General features: G+C 64.0%; 1 protein-coding gene across 9 annotated transcripts in view; it reads left to right on the top strand.

Annotated features, from left to right (window-relative positions):
* FMNL3 (formin like 3) overlaps positions 1 to 17,211 on the top strand; it is a 44,876-nt gene that overhangs the window by 20,683 nt on the left and 6,982 nt on the right. For 4 of the 9 annotated variants that reach the window (XR_005289697.2, XM_038378353.2, XM_038378354.2 and 1 more), the window contains exons 4-21: positions 454 to 530; positions 4,845 to 4,928; positions 6,136 to 6,288; positions 8,428 to 8,536; positions 9,103 to 9,179; positions 9,700 to 9,793; positions 10,157 to 10,231; positions 10,550 to 10,660; positions 11,207 to 11,356; positions 11,845 to 11,946; positions 12,362 to 12,614; positions 12,697 to 12,765; positions 13,831 to 13,955; positions 14,621 to 14,823; positions 15,191 to 15,425; positions 15,958 to 16,026; positions 16,709 to 16,789; positions 17,038 to 17,167. Coding sequence is in view for 8 of the 9 variants with exons in the window: in XM_038378353.2 (XP_038234281.1) it covers positions 454 to 530; positions 4,845 to 4,928; positions 6,136 to 6,288; positions 8,428 to 8,536; positions 9,103 to 9,179; positions 9,700 to 9,793; positions 10,157 to 10,231; positions 10,550 to 10,660; positions 11,207 to 11,356; positions 11,845 to 11,946; positions 12,362 to 12,614; positions 12,697 to 12,765; positions 13,831 to 13,955; positions 14,621 to 14,823; positions 15,191 to 15,425; positions 15,958 to 16,026; positions 16,709 to 16,789; positions 17,038 to 17,167 (2,197 nt within the window). In the remaining variant the exon portion in view is untranslated. Of the gene's footprint in view, positions 1 to 453; positions 531 to 919; positions 952 to 3,998; positions 4,375 to 4,844; positions 4,929 to 6,135; positions 6,289 to 8,427; positions 8,537 to 9,102; positions 9,180 to 9,699; positions 9,794 to 10,156; positions 10,232 to 10,549; positions 10,661 to 11,206; positions 11,357 to 11,844; positions 11,947 to 12,361; positions 12,615 to 12,696; positions 12,766 to 13,830; positions 13,956 to 14,620; positions 14,824 to 15,190; positions 15,426 to 15,957; positions 16,027 to 16,708; positions 16,790 to 17,037; positions 17,168 to 17,211 lie in introns of those variants that run through there. The other 5 variants (XM_043506432.1, XM_038378358.2, XM_038378355.2 and 2 more) reach the window with 5 other exon arrangements.

The following is a 17,211-nucleotide window of genomic DNA, read 5'->3' as shown; positions in this document are numbered from 1 at the left end:
CGGAGCCCGCCCCAACTAGTATCTCATCACCGGCCGTGGGGGATATTGCTGCGAGCAGTCACAGATCGGTTATGTGCCATTGTTGGCAGTCTCATCATCCCATCCCCTCCATCAGTGCTGCAGTGGGGGCTGCTGGGTGGGGTGGGGATGCGACCCTGTCTGTAGGTGGTAAATCTCTGCAAATTGGCCCGGAAAGCTCTGGAGAATCTGTCCCCACGTGACTGACTGGGCCCCCCCCCCAGTAAAACAGAGCTGTCTGATCTCTAGCTATTTGTCCTAGGCTGTATTGCAAATGCAGAACAGACAGTGCGAGCCCCAGAGAGTGCACGGTGCTGGCTTTGTTGCTGATGGGTCTGGTCAGGGCGGGGAGGTGGTTTCTGCCGGGGCGGAGGGAGAGCTGGCCTCGGGGCCTGGAGCTGGTTGCTGTTCCTAACAGGGGGACTCTGTTGTCAGAAGTTCAGACGGAGGGTGCAGGAATCGACCAAAGTGCTGCGGGAGCTGGAGATCTCCTTGAGGACCAACCACATCGGGTAAGTGCCACCGAGCAGCCGGGCTCGGCCTGGAGCTGGAGCCAGCAGAGCGGTAGGTTTGACTCCGCTCAGTGCCTCATCCAAGTCCCACGCACTCCAGATTTGGGCTCTGCATGGCTGGCTCTCCCCTCGTTACAGCTCAGGCATCGTTCCATAGTGGCCAAGACCCTGTTCTCCAGGGCCGCCCCCCCTCGCACCAGGATGCCCCAGGCTGCCTGCTGGGGAATTCTCTGGCCTGGCAGCACCACGCTCTGCCAGGTGAGATGAGTTCCCTGGTGTATGGGATGGCAGCGCTGCCCACCCGCCCCTCCAGGCTGCTACGCCACTCGGTTTGGGGGCCCTCTCAAATGGGGGGCCTGGGGCCAACCGCCCCTTTTGTCTCCCCGCAGGTGGCCCTGATTGTGCCCAAGCCCCGTCTGTGGTGAGACTTCTTGGCTGTAGAGACCAGCTGCTGCCATCTGTGCTTGGAAGCTCGAGTGTTGCTCCCAACCCAGGGTGTATCTGCAAGGCTTTGCATCTCGTGTAGACAAGGCCTGGCTTGAGAACCCAGTCCCCCACACCCACTTGCGGCTACACAGCTCTGTGGCAAACCGCTCAGCAAATCAATAAGCGTTTCTCCTGGTGCTATCGGTTTTCCTCGGAGGGAGGGCAAACATTTGCTGCGCTCGTTGGCAGATGCAGGCAAGCAGAGGGGCGGGGCTAGCGTCAGCCTGGCGTGATGAGTAGAGCACCGGACTGGGAGCCAGGGGACTTGGGGTTGGTTGCTGTGTCTGCCACTGGCTCGCTTGGGTAATGGTTAGGGTTGGGTCACTGCCCCACTCTGTGCCTCAGTTTTCCCCCCTCTGTAAAATGGACAGAATTCTATTTCTCCTTCCTGTGCTAATGGCTCTGATCTCCTGGGTGAAAAGCACACGATGAGGGTGGTTACGGGGGACGAGGAGGGCGCTGTGGATCCTGGCGGGTTAAGTAGGATACACTGGTGGGGAATGCTGCAAAGAGTAAGAGTGAAAGGAAGGGAAGGGGTTGCGGGGGGCGACCAGAGCCTGAAGCAAAGAACAGGAATAAATATGGAGCCTGGCTGCACAAGCCAGATGCTCCCCAGCCCCGGTGTGCCAGTGGCGAGGGGGTTTGCTGGCTCATCCCAGGACTGGGGGTGAATGCAGGGAAGCACAGGGAGTGCTGGGACAGATCGGGCTCATCATGTCTGTCGGATCAGAACCAGTTCCTAAAGAGGAGCGGGGTTGGTGGGGTTAGAGGGCAGGGTCCTATGGTGCCTGGCGCTGTGCACACACTCAGCAAGAGACAGACCCTGCTCTCAAAAGCTTTCAGTGTCAGGATGGATGGGGAAACTGAGGCCCAGGGAGAGGAATAGACTGGCCCAAGGTCCTTCAGCCGGCCCACGGCAGAGCTGGGATTCAAACCCAGGGCTCCCAGCACTTCTCTCTGACCCCATGGTCATAAGCCTGTCCCCTGGCTCTTTGAGCCTCGGTTTGGCCAACACATAGATGTACGTGCCGCAGGGAGGGGTGCAGGCAGTGACCCCGCAGGCTTGTCCGGCCCTGCGGCCTCGCTTCCCTTTGGCCTGGGTGGGCCGGGGTACAACGCTGCCGTCAGGCGTCTTCCCCCCCTGACCTTGCCCCGTCTGACGCCACCCCCGCTGCTGTGGACATGCAGAGCGTTCCCAGGGCTGTCCCCACCCGTGCGGGCCCAGCTGCAGCTGGAGGGGAAATACCAGCTGGCACAGGAACTGGGATTGTTCCTGTCCTTGGCCAGCCTGCGGGCTCGCCATGGCCAGACACTCCTTCCAGCGGATGCTCAGGCTGGAGCTGACATCCTGCACTGGGGAGGGAGGGCCACAGAGTCAGCAGCTCCCTGGCTGGGCAGGGTGGGGAGCATCCAGGGTCCTGCTGCTGCAGCGATGGCTTGTTTTCTTAACCGTGGAGCCTCTTTCTCCGGGTCAGCTTGCTTTGACCTAGGCTGGTCCTTCTGCAGCTAAACCCCCTCCCGGTGTCCCCGTCTCTTCCTCTGTGGTCCTGTGAGTCTCCCTTGAGCCACGCAGCCTCAGGGTTTTAAAGGCATCAGCACACTGGAGTTTTTGTCCTGCTTTGGGGAGTTTCTGTTGAAGGGTTGGAGAAACCTCGGTCTCCTGTGTGGTCAGCGCACCCCATTGCCCCTGCGCTGGAGGGTTCATGCCATCAGCTATGGAAACCCCGCTGGATTCCACACAGGCCTTCCACGAGATGGCAATTCATACATTGTCCAGTCTCTCCACTCCCTAGGACTCCCTGCTGCAGTATTTCTTGCCCCTTCCTCGGAAGCAACGGAGTGCTGGCCACTGCCAGAGCCAGGATACCAGGCTAGATGGGCCCCTGTTCTGGGCCCCTGCTCTGAGCCCCTCAGTTCCTGTGTCATCCATATAGCAAGGGAGTTGGGTTCACCAGAGGTGCTGGAATCCCCCCACACAGGTGAACCCAGGTCACCATGGGCAGCAGGTGGAGAGCAGGACCCGCCATGGGGGTGGAAGAGGGGCACTGGGCCTGCTGAGGCCAGGGGCAGAAGGAAGGTTTGATGCAAAAGGGCGGTCCAGACATTTCCTGCCTATGCATGCTCACACGTGTGCACAAATGTGCAGACACGTAGCCTTTCGCACACAGACACGTGTGCACGCTTGCACGCACACAAGCTGACACGTGCTACTGCCAGCACGTGCCCACTCAGGGCCCACGTGGGGTCCCCTCCCCAGCCTGCAGCAGCGGCTGGGTTTGTCTTTGCCATCCCAGGTGCCCTTTAGCCCCCTGAGAGCCCTAAAATAGCAGCCTGGCCTCAGACAGGAAACGAGCTGGGGGTGAGGCGCTGGAGCGCAGACAGACAGGAAATGGGCGGGCTCGCCTGCCCCCTCCCCCCCACAGGGGAAATGGCTCCAAGACAGTGCTGGGGTTTGACTTGGGCCAGATCCCACCGCCCCCAGCACCACACTTTGGAAAACGTCACCCCCCCCGCCCCCAATGTCACATGTGTGTATGCACCCCCTCCCAGTCGTGTGTGTGTGTGTGTGTGTGTGCACCCCTCAATCACATGTGCATGCACCTCCCAATCACGTGTGTGTGTGAACCTGCATCACATGTGCATGGACGCCAATGACACACATGCACACCGCCCGACTAACACCCAGGCACGTGCCCTGATCAAATAACACATGTGGTTTCACCCGACTAACATGCGTGTGCCCCGCCCCAGTAATGCACAAGCGTGTGCCCCCAGCTGAATAACACACGTGCCAGCTGTGCCCTGCCCAAAGAGCCCTGCCCCTGCTCCCCGTCAGGTAACGCACACGCAGACTGCGGGCACGGCAAGGACATGTGCGCCGGGCATGGTTCCCAGCATACAGCTCCTGGCCCAGGAACCCCTGAGCCAGGGGAGGAGAAATTGGCCTGCAAGCGTTTTTGGGGGCACATGGGTGGGGAAGCCGCTTTCCAGCGCAACCCTGAGCGGAGCCAAAAGCTCTGGCCCTGCCAGATAACAGCCAGGCAAGCTGGGGGTGCCTGGAGGAGCTGCAATCTACAAGTCGCAGCAGGTGCCTGTACCAGGGTGGGCCCAGAGTGGCTTAACCCTGAATTCCTCGGCTCTGCCAGGTTCTCAGCCCGTGAGCGGAAACTGCCCCAGGACAAAGCTAACCAAGGGCCGGCTTTTCACAGGGGCCTCAGCCCCTGCTGCTGCCCGTGGCTGCATCTGAAAATCCAACTGGGCGGGTGCCTAAATCCAGCCGTAGGGTCCCTGCCTGCGTGTGGGCCCACGGCTGGGATAGATCAGGAGTGATGGCTGGCGTCTGTGGCATGTCACCAAGGTACCGTGGAGAATCGGGGCCCGGGGGGATGGCTGCACCTGCATGGCCAGGACACGCCGTGCCCTGGGCGGGAAGGAAAAGGGGGTGCAGGACCCTGATTTCTGTTCTCCGCGCTCCACAGCGTATGCAGACCCGCTGATGTCAATGGACCCTCTATTGTCCTGGCAACGCGGTAGCGTCACGGTGTTGATTTCCCCCTGGCTCTGGGATGTGGGTTGGGTGTGATCACTCTGTGCCAGGTGGTGTCAGTGGCCCCCGAGGTCCCTGCCCCAAGGACCTGTCCCTTTTCCAGCCCAGGACTCCTCCCAGCTAGGGTCTCCTGGCCTGGCAAGGTGCCGCTGGCTTCTCACCTGGTGGGGGGCTCCAGACTGTGGCTGAAATTTGCGCCGAGGCAGGAGGCCAGCATGGGCGCTAGCACCGCTGCAGCTCGCAGACCCCTGGGGTGACTCACTCTCTGCTCCGCTCTGCAGGTGGGTTCGGGAGTTTCTCAATGACGAGAACAAAGGCCTGGACGTCTTGGTGGAGTATCTCTCCTTCGCGCAGTGTGCTGTGATGTAAGTGCCGCGTTTACGGCTCCGGTTTGGGGGCAGCTGTGACGACTCGTCCCCCTGGGCAGAGCGGGTGAGATCGGGGTTTGCAGGTGCCCCATCGGCTATCAGCCTGTGCCAGCCGTCTCAGTCTGCTCAGGCTGGGTCTCTTGAATGGTGCAGCATGTTCCCAAGTAAAGGCCAAGTCATCCCAACTAGCCTGACACCACTGGCCCCCATTCTGCCTCGTCTCAGGAATGTGGCAATTCCCCGACTGGCTCAGAGCCCAGGGCCAGCTGGCCCACGTGCTTCAGGGAAAGGTGTGAAAGCTCCGCAGCTGGCAGAAATTAGCTAATCTGCCCCCCATGAAGGTGTCATCCTGACCCTAAGAGTTAGAGATTGGCCAGGGCCCTAAAGCAGGAGACTGAATCTTGATATGCTCCTGCCCTTAACGACTTCCTGTGGTGGCGAGTTCCACAGTCCAATGGTGCCAGGTGTGAAAGAGCATTTCCTTTTATCTTTTTGCTGCTGCCCCTTTCAGACGTCCTCTTGTGCGTGTGTTCGAGGCAGGGGAGTGGGCGCGCCTGCTCTCCCTTCTCCGGGCCCTGGCTCTGGTGGTGAAGGGCAGGTGGAATAGGGTCAAAGTGCCCTGCACCCGGCACCACTCGTTGCTAATAAGGGGGTGAGGAGAGTCTCCATTGTCCTTGTGACTCTCTCGCCTCCCACTGTTGGCCATTCCGTGCCCTGGCCGTGTGATTTCCCCCGTCATTTTAACACGCAAACCCTGCTGGTGTAAGTTGCCTGCACACGTGTGCCAGGGCGTGGCCGAGCTGGTCGCTCGCTGGGCGGAGAAGAGCGTTTGAACGGCCGGGCTTTCCGTGTCAGGCTCTGCACCGGGCGTACAAGGCCATGAGGTTTGCTGGGCTCCTGACACAGACCCGCCTGCTGCGAGCCTCGGGGCTGGCTGGCTGCTCCGAGGAAGGTGTTTGAAACCAGGAGCCCCTGGAGGAGATCTGAATTTCTGCCCTGTTCCGGGGGCACTTGCTGCGAGCAGGAGCGCGCTCGAGCCGCTATGTCTGCCCTGCTGCTAACGCATCAGTGTGCGCTTGCAGCCCTCGCTAGCGCGTGCAAGTCCCATTGCTGCACCCCCAGCTTCGGCAGCCGGGCCGGCCTGGGCGTCCCTGCTCTGCCACTTGCCATGAAGCTTCTGCGTGTGTGTCCCTCTCCCGCCCAGGTTTGATTTTGAGGGTCTGGAAAGTGGTGAGGACGGCGCGCTAGAAAAGCTGAAATCCTGGAGCAGATCCATCGAGGATCTGCAGCACCCCATAACCCTGTCTGCCCCCTTCACCAACAGCCTCGCCCGCTCTGCGCGCCCGTCCGCCCTACGGTACGTACCCTCCCCCGCCCTGTGGTATGTACCCCCACCTCTGCCCTATGGTACATATACGGCCCTCCCCCCTGCCCTCCGGTATGCACCCTCCCCCAGCCTATGGTGTGTACCCCTCCCCCACCCTACGGTATGTACCCCCCTCTGCCCTGCAGTATGTACCCCCACCTCTGCCCTATGGTACGTATACACCCCTCCCCCTCTGCCCTATGGTACCTACACACATACCCTCTGTGCCCTGCGGTATATCACCCCCTCCCCCAATTCTGCACTATGATACCCCCCCCATGGAATGTACCCACCTGCCTGGCACACCCCCCTCTGCTCTGCCCTATTGCACGTGACCCCCCCCCGGGTCCGTGACCCCCCCGCACTCTGCATCTGCCTGCTCTGCTCTACGCTACGCACCATCTGTGCCCCCCCGCTATCCCCCAGGACACGTGCCCCCTTCTCACTTCCCCGGGGCCGGTCTGTCCCCTTCTCTGCTGCCAGCCCCGTGTCCTGCCCCGATGGGTCAGTAACGCACCCTCCTCTCTCTGCTTCCAGGGCCCGTCTCCCTCTCGCTCTGCCTGCCCGTCTCTCTGGCCTGTGCTCTCTCTCTCTGTCCTCTGGCTGTGCCTGCCCCACCTCTCGCTGGGTAAGTACCTGCCAGCTCCAGGCCCCACAGCCTGCTGGGCATGACTCCCCTGGGCTGCCCCCACGCTCTGTGCCTTTCTGCTCTGCTCAGCTGCGTGGCTGTGGATGGGGGTGTGTGCGCGTGGGTGTGGACATTGCACAGATGTGTGTGAGTGGAGTGGAGTGTGCGTCCTGGGTGTTCATTCACGTGTGTCGATGTGTGCATCTGGGTGTTCGCACATGTGTGGGCATGCGTGTCTTTCTCTTCTCCCCCTTTCGTTTTTCCACCTACCGGCCCCCCGACTGCCTCCCTCTTGCTCTGCGCCCTCATCCATATTTCCTGCGGGATCCCCGCTGCCCGGCGCGTCTCTGCCTCGCTCCCCACCCCTCTGGCACCAGCAGACCTCTGTGTGCTCACCCCCGCCCCACAATCTGCCTTGTGGCCCCCCAGTGTGTCCTGCCCCTCCATGGATGCTGCACTACCTGTGTGACCAGCAAGTGCCCTTCCTGCTGCCCTCCCCCTCCCCCTCTGTGTGCCTTGCCCTGCCTGCTCTGTGTGGCGCCCCACATCGTCCCCGCGGGCTGGGCGCCTCCAATGGGGCTCCGGGAGCTTCCCTTGGCCCTGCTGCCCCTGGAGCCTGGAGATGGCCCCGTCACCGCTCAGAGCCAGGGGCTGGGGCCTGTTGGCAGGGGGTGTCTCTGTGGTGCAGCGGTGGGGGGAATGGGACAGGCGAGGGTGTGGCCTAGTGGACAGGATGTTGCGCTGGGACACAGGACATCTGGGTTCTGTTCCCAGCCCAGCCACCGATCTGCTGCATGACTTGGGCCGGTCCCTTCCCGGCTCTGTGGCTCAGTTTCCCCTCCGCCCCCTGTCAAGACGGTGAGCTCCCTGGGTCTCGGCAGGAAGCTGCAGGTGCTGCCGTGGGACAGGACGGGTGAGGCACCCGTCCCCCCGGGCTGGTAGGATTGGCTCCTCTGTGACTGCGTCTGAGCAGGGGCTGCCATGCCGGGCAGCAAGGCGGGTGGCTGTGGCTGGGATCTGGGGAGGGAGCTGAAGGACACCGAAGGTGCTGAAGGACCCAGGCTCGCTGGCCGCGTGGGTCCCACCCAGCTGGGGGTTAGAACCAGTGGGGTTGGCGCAGCTGGTGCTGCAGTGCCCGCAGCTGGGGAAGGGGGCGGGGCCTGTTACTCCTCCAGGGCCAGGCCTGTGCAGACTCCTCCCCGTGCGCTCCGAAGAGCCTGCAAAGCGCGCACTGGCTCGCCATGTGCGCGAGGGCTGAGGTTGGCACGAGGTGCAGAGTGTGGCGGGGCCGGTGCAGCTCCGGGGGTGGGGGAGGCAGCTGAGCTGGCAGAGGAGCGAGGGAGGTGGGACAGGGGCTCAGAGACGCTCGGTCGGGTTTCAGCCCCCGGACGCTGCTGGAGTCAGGTCTCGTGAGCTAGCGTGCTCTGGCAGTGTCCGGCTCGGAGGTAGCAAGGCAGCCCCTTCCAGGGCTCGCTGACCGCAGCCTCCCCTGTCTTTGCCAGCTGCAGCACCTTGCCCAGCAGGAAGGCGTTGAAGAACTCGCGGCTGGTGAGCCAAAAGGACGACGTCCATGTTTGCATCATGTGCCTGCGGGCCATCATGAACTACCAGGTACCCAGCGCCCAACGCTTACCACAGGCTCGGGGACGATGGGGGGATATGCTGCTTCCACCTCAGTGGCTACTGCCCCTGCCATCGGGCTGGGTCGAGCCCCTGGACCTGCCCCCAAGAGAAGGGGCAGGAATCCCTGCAGGGGGGCAATGGGGTCACCTCCCCTCCTGACCCCCAGTCACTGCTGCTGTCCTGAAGCAGGAGGGTGCATAGCCCTCCCAGACTCTGGCAACTTCTCTTGCGAGGCCCGGCTGTAGCAGCTGTTGCGTAATTTGGGACGGGGCAGTAGGTAGCGCCTGGGTTTGAGTTTCCCCTGGTGCAAAAAATATGAACTTGGGGAATTTTATAGGAGAGAAAAAAATCAGCATCTTTAAGCAAGCGGGGCGGGCACGGACGGCTGGTGAGAGCCCACGGGCTGCTCTGGATGAAACCCTGTCCCGAGCTTCTGGGAAGCAAAGGGGCTGGGTTGTGTGTCGGGGCTGTGTACCCTGCCTGCCCCCGACCCCCGTTCTTGGCCATCCTGCTGTTGCTAACGCCCCGCTCTCTGCCTTTCCCTCCCTCCTCAGTACGGATTCAACCTGGTGATGTCCCATCCCCACGCCGTCAATGAGATAGCGCTCAGCCTGAATAACAAGAACCCCAGGTGAGGAGCTGGTGCCGCTCCCCTCCCCAGGCAGAGCGGCAGCAGATCGGGGTCCCCTCCCTGGTTCTCCGCTGGGGACGAGAACCCTTCCTGGGCCTGTCTCAGTGAGAGGCTGGGCCGGGGGATAGCATGGGGATTACAGACCGTAGCTGAAAGCTCCTGGGCTCCAGTCCAGCCCAGGCTGGTAGCGACAGACCCTTAGCAGCAGCTGGGTTGCTGGAGTGTGAAATGAGTTTGATAGGTCTCAGTCCAGGCCCTGGGGGACTGGCAGCAGCTGGCAGACACTGGACTCCCTGATCCCTGCCAGGTCAGGGTGGCGGGAACCTGGCACCTGCCTGGGCTCTTTGGGACCGTCCCCCAGCCCCTGTCCCCAGCCTGAGAGTCAGCCCAGGCAGACAGAGGTGTCCCCGGCGCAGACTCTGCTGCTGTCAGGCCAACAGGATCCTGGCTGGGTTCTGTCCTGGCAGGGCAGGGCTTGTGGGTGGTGGGTGAGTCACTGAGCCCGTTGGTTGTCCCCTAGGACCAAGGCCCTGGTGCTGGAGCTGCTGGCGGCTGTCTGCCTGGTGAGGGGAGGCCACGAAATCATTCTCGCTGCCTTTGACAACTTCAAAGAGGTGAGCCCGGCCCTGCCACAAGGAGGCACCATTCTTCGCACACGCCCCCACGAGGTCCAGGGGCTGGGATGGGCATTGTGGGGGAAGAGACTGGGGCCAGCTCTTGGCCTGGGTGACCCAGCCTGGCTGTCGGGGATGGGCAGCCCCATCTCTAGGGGCGCCCAGGGATGCTCTGTGCAGCCCATTCCAGCAAACACAGGCTGCCCTGGGAGCTGCAGGACGGAGGGATCCCAGGGTTAATCAGAAGAGCAGACCATGCCCCGATGCCGGGGGGATGGGCACAAGGGCCTAAGGAGAGCTGTGTGCATGCGGGGGTGCCATCAGGATGGGCCAGGCATTAACCCATCTCTGGGCGCCTTGCAGGTCTGCAAAGAGACGCACCGCTTTGAGAAGCTCATGGACTATTTCCGGAACGAGGACAGCAGCATCGATTTCATGGTGAGCAGTCCAGCCCCCACCTGGGGAGAGCGGGGCCAGCACTGCCCTCCCAGGGGGCCTCTAGGAAGTGCCTGGCAGCTGAATCACTGGAGAATAGCTGCCCATGTCAGGCAGGCCTTGATCCCGGCCCCATGACTCCTGCCCCGAAGGCTGGCCAGCTGGTGCATGGATCCCAGACCCCATGACCCTGCCCCTGAAGGCCGGCCAGCTGGTGCCTGGATCCCAGACCCCGTGACCTCCCTCCACCAAAGGCCGGCCGGCTGGTGTGGGTATCTTGCCCCCGCATTCCCTGTGGTGACTCCCCCATCTCCCTTGCAGGTGGCCTGCATGCAGTTCATCAACATCGTGGTGCACTCGGTGGAGGACATGAATTTCCGGGTGCACCTGCAGTACGAATTCACCAAGCTGGGCCTGGAGGAGTTCCTGCAGGTAGAGTCGGGGAGCACCGAGACCCCAGATTCTCCTCCGTCAGGTGCATCGCGGTCTCCTCAGGGGCTACAGCTCAGTGTCAGGGAAGGAGACGGACACGTGGCCAGGCTGCATCAGCCCCTCTGGGGCCCAGCACCGGCTGCTTTAGAGTGAGGTGCAATAGGCAGAGGTGGGGGGGATCTGCCCCCCAGGCCTGCCCGTGCCCCTAGTAGTCAGGGATGGGTTAAGCCCTGGGACAGGAGGTTTAATCTCCAGGCAAATGCGGAGAGGAAGGGTCCTTAGGCCCAGAGAGAGGGGAAATGACTCCCCCAGGCTCATGCAGGGCAGCTGCCCTCCCTCTCCAGCCTCACCGTGCCTCAGTTTCCCTCTCTGTGACATGAGGGTGTGCGACAGCACCAGGGGTGGTGCAAGAGGAAAGCCGCGGCAGGGGACCGTGCCGCTGGGGAGAAGTGGGTGCTCTACGAGGGGCCGGTGCCCCCTGGGAAGGGGAGGCGGGTGGGCGGACGGCGTTCTGCTGCCCTGACACTGGGTTCCCCTCCCCTGCAGAAGTCGCGGCACACGGAGAGCGAGAAGCTACAGGTGCAGATCCAGGCCTACCTGGACAACGTCTTTGACGTGGGGGGGCTGCTGGAGGATGCGGAGACCAAGAACGTGGCGCTGGAGAAAGTGGAGGAGCTGGAGGAGCACGTATCCCACGTAGGCATCTCGGCCTGTCTGCACCAGGGGCTTCTTTGACCCATGCGGGGTCTGGCCCCACCAGGGCCTCTGCACCCCACCAGGCCTCCGTGCCATCTCCCAGCAGGGTGCTGGTTGCAGTGGGGGACTCCAACTCCCATGAGCCACCTGAGTGACGTTCACCTCTGCGGACATCCTGGGCGGATGGGTCTGGCTGAAACCAGCACCGGGGGTCGGGGCCAGGGTGTGGTGCCCTCTTGGCCCTCACCCTTGTGGGGATTCTGCAGAGGTTCTTCCCTGGGGGTCTGGGAACGTCAGACTTCCCCCAGGAGTGTCATGGGCGGGGGGGCAGATTCCCAGGAGTTCTCCTGCCGAGGGCAGGAGAGGGCGAGGGGGCCTCGTTTCTGATTGTGCTGGGGGTGGGGGCTGCGTCCGAACTGCGGAGCCGGCAGCCGGGGAGTACGGCGCCCTGTGCCCCCCGTAACAGCTGCCTCCTGCTCTGTCGGCAGTTGACGGAGAAGCTGCTGGATCTGGAGAACGAGAACGTGATGCGTGTGGCGGAACTGGAGAAGCAGCTGATACAGCGAGAGAAAGAGCTGGAGCTGGTCAAGGTGTGGGGCAGGGATCGGGCCAGGGAACCCACCGGCCCCCTGGCTGAGCAGCTCAGCAATGGGGCCGTGAGCCTTTCGTCTGCCATGAGCCAAGGGTGCTCCCATCCCAGCCCCGTTGCCAGCATGCCCCTGTCCACCTGTGGGCTGGGGAGCCGTGGGTCTCCCTGCCTGGGGTGCTGGTGGGAGCCTGCATTGCTACTGAGCATGCTCTGTGGGACTATCCCTCGGCGCGGCCCCTTTCCATAGCTGAGGGCAACGTTCCTGGACACGTGCCGAGCTCTGGGAGCCGGGTGCCCAGGCTCCGTCCGCTGGGTGCAGCCTATGCGCCAGTGGCTCAGGGCCCCTCCGGACGTGGGGGCCAGGATCTGGCTCATGGGGGGGATGCAGCCCTAACCGCCCCCGTCTGCCGGGACAGGAGACCTTCGAGAGCACGACTCACCAGGTGCACACGCTGCGCAGGATCATCAAGGAGAAGGAGGCGGCTCTCCGGCACCACTGCGGCTCCTGCCAGCCCGGGGAGCCGGGGGGTGACCCGCTGCCGCCCCTGGAGGGCAAAGGGGACATCCCCGACTACGACATCGGCCTCCCGGTCTTGCCTCCCGTGGAGGCAGCCCCCCCTCCCCCGCCTCCCCCTCCCCCTGTGCCCCCACCGGCCCCACCACTGCCAGGTAAGCTCGGCCCATGCCTGGGGATTGGTGCCAGGTGTCCCCGGAGGAGCCAGCGCCTCACGCTCTCCCTCTCTCCCCACAGACAAGTGCCCCCCTGCGCCCCCACTGCCTGGGGCCTCGCCCTCCGTCGTCCTCACTATGGGGTTGTCAGGTAGGAAGCGTCCCTGTTAGGGCGTGGTGACCGAGGCGTGCTGTCCCTGAGGCCAGTGGGGGGGTGTGTCCCGTGGGGCAGGTGGGAGGATCTTCCGTAGGGCGGGGGGGGTTCACGTGGTGCAGCCAGGGAGGACCGCCCATAGGGTAGGTGGGGGTGCGTGTGTCCCGTGGGGCAGGTGGGAGGATCTTCCGTAGGGCGGGGGGCGTTCACGTGGTGCAGCCAGGGAGGACCACCCATAGCGTAGGTGGGGGTGCGTGTGTCCCGTGGGGCAAGTGGGAGGATCTTCTGTAGGGCGGGGGGGGTTCCCGTGGGGCAGGTGGGAGGATCTTCCCTAGGGCAGGGGGTATGTCCTGTGGGGCAGGTGGGAGGATCTTCCGTGGGGCAGCCAGGGAGAACCGCCCATAGGGTAGGTGGGGGTGTCTCCCATGGGGCAGGCCAGGGAAGGGGTCTCTTGTGGGGCAGGTGGGGAGACTCTCCCGTAGGGTGTGTGGGGGGGTCTCTCCCATGCGGCAGGCGGGGGGGTCTCCCTGGTCTGCCCCTCATGTTCAAGGCTTGGGCTGTGGTTGCGGGAAAATTTCCCTCCAAATTCCCACCACTCAGTCCAGCCACTGGGTTTGCAGCCAAGCAGCCTCGAAACCGGTTAGGGTCTTTGGGGTGCCCGCCCCGGGACAGAGAGACCTTGAGGACCCCTGGGGCTGCCCCTGCTGCTGCCTGATCGTTAGGTGCCCCCTGCATCTGTCCCTGGGTCTCCCTCCGCTGCTCCGTTGGCCCAGGGTGCGCTGACCCTTGGGGTGGGGGTGGTTAAAGGGCCCCGGCATTCTGGGATTTGTAATGCAGGAAAGTTGTAGGCTGGGCTGCAGAGCATGGGAAAGGGGCCGGGCTATAAAACAGGTAGGTGCTATTGTGGGCAGGTCCTTACAGCCCAGGTCTGTGGCGGGCGGCTGCGGGCATCGCCCGAGGCTGTGCCCCTCTCTCCTGCCCTCTCTGCCCAGGCTGGGGGGCTCCCTGGGGGCTTGCTGCAAGCGAGGCGGATTCACACCCTCCCTGCCCCCTTGTTCCCAGCCATCCGGATAAAGAAGCCCATCAAGACCAAGTTTCGCCTGCCCGTCTTTAACTGGACGGCGCTGAAACCCAACCAGATCAGCGGCACTGTCTTCAGTGAGCTGGACGACGAGAGGATCCTGCAGGTGGGGGCAGGTCCAGGGGCCTCGTCCCGGTGGGAGGGGGAGCGGAGTTTACAGAGCTGGGGTGCAGGTGCAGCTGCTGGCCTGTGGGTAGCGGTGCGCTGGGGCTGGGGCTGGGGCTGGCTCATTCCCAGTGTGATGTGGGATTCCTAATGGGGTCTATCCCCCCCTCTTCTTCCTGTCCTTCCTAGGCAGCCTAGGGAGGGTCCCTTCTGTGGGGCCCCAGGTGATGGCGGTGGGCAGTCCTTAGTGGGAGTCCCATCTATGGGGCACCCGGGGATGGCAGCGGGCGGTCTCTAGTGGGGGTCCCATCCGTGGAGCCCCCAGGGATGGTGGCGGGCAGTCCCTAGTGAGGGGTCCCGTCCATGGGACCCCAGGTGATGGCGGTGGGCAGTCCCTAGTGGGGGTCCCGTCCGTGGGGCCTCTGGCAATGGCAGCAGGGGGTCCCATCTGTGGGGCCCCCGGGGATAGCAACGGGCAGTCCCTAGCTGGGGTGCTGCCCCCCCATTCTGCAGGGACCCCCAGGGAGCTCCCGGGCGGGGTCCCCCCAGCCGAGCTGGCAGCTTGCGCGACCGGTGTGGCAGTGCTGTTCCCGGTTCGGGTGCCCAGCCTGGCTGGGAGCTGTGGGGCAGGGCCTGCCGGGTGACGCGCTCTCCTCTCCCCGCCAGGACCTGGACCTGGACAAGTTCGAGGAGCTCTTCAAAACCAAAGCTCAGGGCCCTGCCGTGGACCTGGTCTGCGCCAAGAGCAAGGCCTCGCACAAGGCGGCCAGCAAGGTGTCGCTGCTGGAGGCCAACCGGGCCAAGAACCTGGCCATCACGCTGCGCAAGGCGGGCCGCAGCGCCGAGGAGATCTGCAGAGCCATCCACATGTAGGTGCCCACGGGCGGGGTGGGGCGGGGGGAGCCCCTGCTTTGGGCCCCCAGCCCGAGCTCGGCCTCTGGGAACACAGGGGGCTGGAGTCCCCGCCCCAGCTCCAGTGCTTCGCAGGAGCCTCTCACATCCATGCACAAGGCGAGCCAGTGCCCCCCCTCAGCCTGGGGGAGGGAGGGGCCCAGTCAGAGCCCCCGGCGTCAGGGGAGAACAGGCCGCTTGGCAGCGGGTACTGGGAGGGTAAATGGTCGCACGCAGCCGGCTCCGGGAGGGCATCTCCCCTGCAGGCCTCGGAGCTGCGGCCCCAGGCTGTGACCCAGCTGCGGCTTGCCCCCCGCGCGCTGACGGGTCCCGCCGGGCCGGCAGCTTTGACCTGCAGACGCTGCCGGTGGACTTCGTGGAGTGCCTGATGCGGGTCCTGCCGACGGAGGCGGAGGTGAAGCTGCTGCGGCAGTACGAGAAGGAGCGCAAGCCGCTGGAGGAGCTGGCGGACGAGGACCGGTTCATGCTGCATTTCAGCAAGGTGGAGCGCCTGGCGCAGCGCATGGCCATCATGGCCTTTCTGGGCAACTTCCACGAGAACCTCCAGATGCTGACGCCGGTACGGGCCCTGCCCCTGCCCAGAGCGGCCCCAGCCCCGTGCCTGGGGAGCTGGCCGTGGGACCTGAGGCTTCGACCCGCCAAGGCGAGGGATGGGAGGGCCAGGGGCTGGGCTCATCGGTGACGCCCTTTGTCTTCAGTGGAGTGACAACCAGGTCCTGGGGGGCCTGTTAAACCTCCACTAGCTCCAGCCCCCTGGGATGCACTTAAGGGCATGTGCTCCCGCCCCCCGCCTGTCCCCAAAGACCTGGGATGGGGGGTGGAGCTGGGCTGAGGCCTTCCAGCCCCCTCCGCACAGATCTCACCGCGGAGGGGGGGCGGGGAGGACGCACCCCCCCCGCACAGATCCCCTTGTCCTGTCTGGTCCTGGGCAGGGGAGGGGGGGACGGATGCGCACACCCTGGGCGGGGGAGGGTGGTGGAGGGGGAGAGACGGACATGCACAGCCTGGGCGGGGGAGGGGGGACGCACGTGGCCGGCTCGGTTGGAACGGACACGGCATTCAGTGATTTGGTCCCTCTCCTGCCCCTCCAGCAACTCAACGCCGTCATCGCAGCCGCGGCCTCTGTCAAGGCGTCTCAGAAGCTGAAGCACGTGCTGGAGGTGAGTGTGCGCCTGGCCATGCCTGCTCTGTGCGCCGGGGGGGGCCCGGGGGTGTTCCTGGCACCTGGCCGGGCCTGCTCTGTGTGCCGGGGGGGGTTCGGGGGCTTCCTGGCGCTGTCCTGGGGCTGCTCTGTGCGCCGGGGGGGTTCGGGGTGTTCCTGGCGCTGTCCTGGGACTGCTCAATGGGTACTACAGGAGGCAGAGGCGTGGCTGCCGGGGGAGAGGGTCCCTGGGGATTTAGGCATCTCTCTGCAGCCTGGCACTGCCCGGCCCTCCAGCTGCCCCTCGTCTGGAGGGATGGCTGGTGGGAGCCCCAAGCAGGCTCTGGGGCTAGAACGTGGGCAGTGAGCTGGGTTAGGAGCCACTAGCACTAGATGGGAGCCTGGCTGGGTGACTGCAGCAGGGAAGGAAGCTGGGGGCTTAGCCCCATTTTACAGATGGGGTGACTGAGGCACAGAGGGTGACTCACTTGGCATGTTGGGAAGAGAACCCGAGTCCTGGCTTCCCGTTCGCAGCTATGACGCTTGAGGCAGAAGGCTGCTCTGGGCTGTGAGGTGGCTGGGAGGTGAGAAGGGACACAGGGCTCTGTTGGGGGTATATGCGGGGGTGCGTGGGCTGCCTGCAGGCTCTTGCTGGTGGCTGGTTTTGTGTCTCTGACCCTGCTCTGCGGGTCCCTCTGCAGATTATCCTGGCCCTCGGCAACTACATGAACAGCAGCAAACGCGGCTGTGTCTATGGCTTCAAGCTGCAGAGTCTGGACCTGGTAAGGAGCCTTCAGGCCACCTGTGTGTCAAGGCTGCTGGGTCGTGCACACGTGCTTGCACACCTGTGCACACGCATGCATGCCGGGGCACGCTAATTTGTGCACGCACCCTCGTGCACACACTTTGTACACAAGGTGCACATTCGTGCAGCTACTTCCAGGTGCGTATATCTGCAAGCCAATGAGGCCTGGTGCACCCCCCGCCACAGCCCTGACCCCCCCCCCCCACTCTGCTCCCCTCCCTGAAGCTGCTGGACACCAAGTCGACAGACCGGAAGCTGACGCTGCTGCACTTCATCGCGCTGACCGTGCGGGAGAAGTACCCGGACTTGGCCACCTTCTGGCAGGAGCTGCACTTCGTGGAGAAGGCAGCATCAGGTAGAGCAGTGGCCCCTGCCCCCCACAATGGCTGTGGAGCCTTG

Source organism: Dermochelys coriacea, chromosome 20 (assembly GCF_009764565.3).
Source record: "Dermochelys coriacea isolate rDerCor1 chromosome 20, rDerCor1.pri.v4, whole genome shotgun sequence".
Taxonomy (NCBI): domain Eukaryota; kingdom Metazoa; phylum Chordata; order Testudines; family Dermochelyidae; genus Dermochelys; species Dermochelys coriacea.
The sequence above is the reverse complement of the archived record's forward strand: the minus strand, read 5'-3'. Positions and strand labels throughout refer to the sequence as shown.